Source organism: Nycticebus coucang, chromosome 4 (assembly GCF_027406575.1).
Source record: "Nycticebus coucang isolate mNycCou1 chromosome 4, mNycCou1.pri, whole genome shotgun sequence".
Lineage (NCBI taxonomy): Eukaryota > Metazoa > Chordata > Mammalia > Primates > Lorisidae > Nycticebus > Nycticebus coucang.
This window is the reverse complement of record NC_069783.1, coordinates 143,730,705-143,736,704: the sequence shown is the minus strand read 5'-3', so window position 1 is coordinate 143,736,704 and position 6,000 is coordinate 143,730,705. Positions and strand designations below refer to the sequence as shown.

The 6,000-nt window shown below is 53.1% G+C and overlaps 1 protein-coding gene across 22 annotated transcripts in view; it reads left to right on the top strand.

The window, feature by feature from the left end:
* Positions 1-401: 401 nt before the first annotated feature.
* LOC128584216 (small G protein signaling modulator 1) overlaps positions 402-6,000 on the top strand; it is an 81,134-nt gene continuing 75,535 nt past the window's right edge. For 6 of the 22 annotated variants that reach the window (XR_008379658.1, XR_008379659.1, XR_008379657.1 and 3 more), the window contains exons 1-2: positions 403-1,445; positions 1,553-1,596. Coding sequence is in view for 16 of the 22 variants with exons in the window: in XM_053589255.1 (XP_053445230.1) it covers positions 1,109-1,445; positions 1,553-1,596 (381 nt within the window). In the remaining 6 variants the exon portion in view is untranslated. Of the gene's footprint in view, positions 1,597-4,012; positions 4,174-6,000 lie in introns of all 22 variants that reach the window. The other 16 variants (XM_053589253.1, XM_053589252.1, XM_053589248.1 and 13 more) reach the window with 12 other exon arrangements.

Below are 6,000 nucleotides of genomic sequence, written 5' to 3'. Positions count from 1 at the left end.
TGCTGCAGGGAGAGGGCCTGCTCTGAGCTGTCCCAAGGTCCTTCTGAAGGGAAGACTGAATACTGGGGAGGGCGATAAAAGGCATTGCAAATCCCTATAGGAAACTTGGCGGCCTCACAGGATCTTGGTCCACCACCTGTCTGGCCCACCTCCCCCTTACTCCTGCCACTCCATCCACCGACCTCCTTACTATTTGTCACCCTCAGTGGGCACATCCGCACCTCAGGGCCTTTGCACTTGCTGTTCCCTTGGTGTGAACTGCTCTTCCTCCAGAAATCCCCACCATGTCTTCTTTTTCCACTTTGTTCAAATGTCATCTGCTCAGTTGGGCCTCGTTCAACCACTGTATTTCAGAACACACACTCCACCTATCTGGGTCCTTACTGTCTCCTTTGCCTGATTTTCTCCAGAACCTTCCAACATACTACATCATTTAATTATTTATTTTGCTGTCTGCCTCCTAAGCTCCAGGAGGGCAGGGATTTTGGTCTGTCTTGCTCACTTAGAAATTTCCCACACAGTTACCTGGCACATAGTAGATGCTCAATGAGTATTTGTTGACCTGAGTTGCATTCTGGGTAGACACGGTCAGGGACCTGTGGGGTAGGGGTTGCTCTTGGTGAAATAAGTGTATGTCTTACAGAGCCGACTGCCTGCCCAGCCCTGGAGATCTTGACTGACAGGTGCCAATATTAGGGGCTGACTCCTGGGAGGACCCACTCCCCCAGTAACCCTGCACATGGGATAGGGAGGCACTTTAAGTCCTGGCTTCTTCTGAGATAAAGAGCCAGTATATCTTGATACTACACTTGATCTTAGCCAAAAGGCCAAGAAGTGACAGCCAGTACACCTTGAAAGACTTTGAATGACAACAACAACAATAATAACAATAGCAGTGACAGCTACCATTTATGGTTGCTGGTCATTTTCCCTTGGGTCTGTGTTAAGTGCTTTGCAGTGAATATCTCACTTAATTTCAGATCATTCTGAGACCCATGTTATACCATATTGTACCCATTTTAAAAATGGCGAAAACTGAGGCTCAGAGACTGTTAACGACGACAGCCCCACCGTCTCCCATCATTTCCTCCAGTCCAGTGCATAGCAGATGGTCAGTAAACAAGACGCATTTTTTGTAAGAGGGTGGGAAACGGGGCGTCGGATAAGGAGAGTGGGGGGCCCCCTCTGGAAACTCAGGCACTGGATGTGCAGCACCGACCCTACCACCGGCGACCTCGGCTGCTCGGCTGTGCCGCGGCTTTCCGGAGGGGTGGGGCGAGCGCAGCCAGTCCTGACGTCGGGCGCCCTGCGGCCGTCACTCGGCGCTCGGCCCCGCCCCGCGGCCGCCGCCGCAGCAGCAGCCACAGCGCCCAGGCCAGAGCTACGGCCGCCGCCGCCGCCGCCGCCGCCCGGGACTCGGAACACCGCGCGGAGCCATGGCTTCGGTCCCCGCGGGTAGGGGGGCGCGGGGCGTGCGGGCGGCGGGAGGGCGGCCCCGGGCCCCAGCTCCCACCCCTGGGCTGATCCGCCGCTTCTCCGTCTGGTCCCTCAGAGGCGGAGACCCGGCAGAGGCTGCTGCGCACCGTCAAGAAGGAGGTAGGTGACGGGGTGGGGGGCGCTGTGGGGGGCGCTCGGTGCGATCCCCCAGGGAAGGGACAGCCGCAGCCACGCGGGGAGAAGAGTCTCTGTGGAAGGGTGGCGCCTGGCGGCGGGGCCGGCCCCCTCAGGAGTGGGGTTCACCTCTGTAGGCACTTACCTCCCGCAAGGCTGGGGATATGGCGAATGAGTTGGGGGGTCCTAAGTATGGAAGGACTCTGGATGTCTGGAAGCTGTTTGTGGGGGTGCACGCGGCACGAGGGTCCTCCAAACGTAGGGGGCATGCCTGGGTGTGTTTGATAGGACCCCTCTCCTGTGTAGGAGCAGGTGGGTGGTCTCAGGAGATCTGGGTGAGAGGAGCTGGGCGGGGGAGCAGGGCGCGTTGGGGGAGGGGCGCTCACGTAGCTACAGGCCAAAAGGGGACCAGACTTCAGGAAAACAGAGCGTTTCGATTTGGGAAATTAAACCCTCCCTTCCCCTACCCCAGTTCTCAGTCCTTGGAGCCACCTCCAGGAGCCAGGGGACTGTTCCCTTGGCAGTCAGGGTCCCCTCACCTTCCTTTCCCCACCCCGCACATAGGAGGGTGAAAATCAGACAGGCTTCCACTGCCCCTCTGCCCCTCCACTCTGTCTCCCTGGTGCCAGTTGGAAGCCCAGTCTGGTTTCTAGGGCTAGTAAACATTGACACCCCCCACCCCCACCCCACCCCCACCCAGAGAGAGTTTACAGTGGTAGGGCCCCTGCTAGGCATTTGGATGCTTGGATTGCGTGTGTACATGCATGCATAAGCCTGCGTGGTTGAGGACATGTGGCTGTATGTGTATGTGACAATGTTTGTGCATTTGTCTGGAGATACCTGGTGTATCTCTATCCCTCTGTGTGTATATCTGTGTGTATGTCTGGTTTTGTGAGTATGGGTCTCTGTGTGTGTAATTTGTGTGATGTATGAGTCGTGAATGAGTGCGGCTGTGATCGTGTGCATATGTGTCTTGAGGGGGTGTGAAACGTGTGATGCATGAGTCTGTGTGAATGACTAAGGCTGTGACTGTGTGTGTTTTGCCCTCCCTGTGTCAGCTTGGGACCCCTTTGCTGCCGCGTCTATGCCCTGAGTTCAAGGCTGCATGGTTGCAGACCTGGTGGGTAGGCCTGGTCCCTGTGCCTGGCTCTGTGTGTGTGTGTGTGTGTGTGTGTACTGTGAATGTCAGCTGTAGTGACAGTGCCCAGCACAACTGAGGAGCCCCTCCCTGCGCAGTATCAGACAACCACCAAGGGCAGCCTCAGGAGGCCAGGACCTGTTGCTGTCCCTTGCTCCTCCTTGGGAAGTGGGTGTGTGTATGTGTGTGGCCTGTCCTATTTTGCTTAAAGATTAGCTCCATGGCTGACTGCACATTCTAGTGTTTTCAAATAAGGAGATACATAAGGTCCCTCAGAAAGGCCCAGAAATTTTCAGCTCCTTAAAGACCCTTGTAAAGACCCCAAAATAGCTCTGTGTAGGCCCCATTCCCAACAAAACCCACAAATCCACAACATTCTCATGGTGATTTTAAGAGAGGAGTGTACGTGGACCCACAGAAAACCTTAGGCTAAAAACCAGCTGTCTTTTTGTTCAGACCAAGATGTAGTATTTGCTCCCCAGATGTTTTTGCCTAGGGTAAATTGTTTTGAAGGAAATGGTTGGTTTAGTTTCTGAGGGGCCTGCAGTCAAAAGAGAGTTTCAGCCAGTCTTCTAGGGAGGGCTCAGGCTGAGGTCCTGCTTCCAGCTGCCTCAGTGCCCCACACAAGTCCTTTGCTCTGTCTAGGACTCAGTCTCCCCATCTTCAGAAAGATTCATTTGTCCTGATGTCCTTTGAGGTACAGTCCATGTCAGTCTATAGTCCAGTTTGGGTTCTGGGTAGACTCAGAAAAGGGGATTGATTTCACAAGAGCATGCAGCTAAGAATGGGCAGAGTCTGGCCTTACCCCTCAAGTCTGTCTGACAAGCTCTTACCCTCCCATACCACAGGTGTGCCCACCCATAGCTACACAGTGCCTCACCTTAGGATGTGTGGGTGGTATAATTTCCATTGTGTGGATGAGAATACTGTGGCCCAGAGACAATGAGTCATATTCCAGGGACACTGAACCAGTGCTGCAGAAAGAGGTCCAGTCTTCAGTCTTTGAGCCCCCCATTCAACATAATGACTATTCCATGTCCCCAAAGCAGCCCTCCCATGTCCTTTCCTTCCTTTACATACCTCTTCGGTGGACATCTCCCCCAGTATCAGAGGATGAGTCTCCAGTCAAATGGAAGGGAAAGTTCTTTGCTAGAAATCTGAGAGTCAAGTTATGTCTTCTCTCTCCCCACCCTCCCTGGGTTCAGAGGAGCCACATCTCTGCATGTCACAGCCTTGCACAGAGCCACTTCTCATCCTTTCTAGAAGGGGTGCCTTAGCCATCAGCTTCTTTAGATAAGGAGAGCAGCTCTGCGAGTTTGACTGGAGCTACTGCAGCCACCAAGGGTCCAGCAGAGTTTGTATGGCTGGAAACTCTGCCCAGTGCTGATCTGGGAGACCAGGAGGACCCAGCACCCAGAAGGCAGGTGAGGAAGGACCTTTGGACTCACCCAGAGTTGGATGGAAATCCCAGAAGTGTTTATTTACTGAGAGTTGTACATCAGGCACTGGGCTAGGTTCTGTGGATACAGCAGTGAATAAGATAGGCCCTATCCTTGTCCACTTGGGGCTGACATTGCCATGGGGGGGTGGGGGAGATACCAACAGATGTTAAATCCCAGTTACAAGGAGAATGACATGTTGAGCACAGAGATCTGAAGGGAGGTACCAGGTGCCACAAGAACACGAAACAGAGAGTACTGACCATGAGCAGGGGCCCAGGACAGGATGTTTCAGAAGGCATCTGGAAGATGAGTAGGTGAAGGTATGATGGGATGGGGGGCGCCCAGGGAGAGGGATCTGGGTATGCAAAGGCTCTGTGGCCAGACAACACTGAATTTGAAGGAATTCAAGTGACTGGAGCAGAGAGGAAGGAGAAGGGTGAGGTTGCTGAGGAGGCAGAGCACAGGGTCGTGCTTTAAAAGCAAAAGAAAAGTAATGGGGGTGGTGCCTGTAGCTCAGTAGGTGGGGCACCGGCCACATACAGCGAGGCTGGTGGGTTGGAGCCCAGCCCGGACCTGCTGAAACACCAATGACAACTGTAACAAAAAAAATAGCTGGCTGTTGTGGCAGGCGCCTATAGTCCCAGGTACTTGGGAGGCTGAGGCAAGAGAATCACTTAAGCCCAAGAGTTTGAGGTTACTGTGAGCTGGAATGCCATGGCATTCTACCAAGGGCGACATAGTGAGGCTCTGTCTCCAAAAAAAAAAGAAAAAAAAGAAAGAAAGAAAGGGAATGGGGAGGGCACAGGGAACGGAATGGGGGGGGGAGCTGATGTTGACTGCATGTTCATTGCACAAGCATAGACAAGATCCGTCTTCACCTTCCACAGTGTGCGGGTTTTAGTCTATTCATAACAGGGATGAAAATTGTTCAGACGATAGGATAAACCCTGTGACAACACCCACCGTGTTAGCATGAGCTTCTGCAGGGCAGGCATGTTATTTTTCATCTTGTCTCTCCCTCCCCAGTGCCACCAAGGGAGAGCTGGAGACAGGGTGTCCTCAGCATGGTCTCTTCCTGTCAGATCCACCTGGCTCTTTTCTGGCTCCTTCCTGGCTTGTTCTGCCCTCCCACAGCCACCCCTTAATTTTGTTTTGGTTCCTGGAGTGAGAGAAGAGACTGGCTTCCTGTTCCCATGACAACTGCCATTAAAGGAGCTGGTCATGTGATGCCAGTTGATAAGGGAAGCAAAGTGACTAACTGCTTTGTTTTCCTGCCTCCAGGTTGCTGGGCCTAGGAGGCCAGTTAATTGTAGGGGAGGAGGTAGGGGCTTGTGGGCAGCAGAGGGGACCCCGGGAGGGAGGCAGGGAGATGAGGTAGTTGCTGGGGGAAGCTGCTGCATTTAGCTCTGCACACTGGAGTTCATGGAAGGGTGTTGATTCTGAGTCCTTCAGCGCAGCTGCCTGAGAAGAGTTAAGTTCGGGAAACAGAGCTTCTCAGCCTCTGGGTTGGAGACAGTGGGTTTCAAGAGAAAGGCGAGACGTGCCGGGAAGGTTGAAGAAAGATGAGGGAAGCAGTCTATGTTACTATGGAGACCCCCATGGTTTTACTCTAACTCAGTGGTTCTTAATGAGAACGAGGACAGTTTTGTCTCCCAGTCGTAGGTTGGCAAGGTAACATATAGGTTAGCCCATTAAATCAGACTTTCAGATAAACGATGAGTAAGTTTTTAGTTTAAGTGTGTGTTGCTAAATTGGTCAATCCTGCTCCAGAGGACAGAAAACGTCTGGAAAGTTTTTGGTTGTCACAGT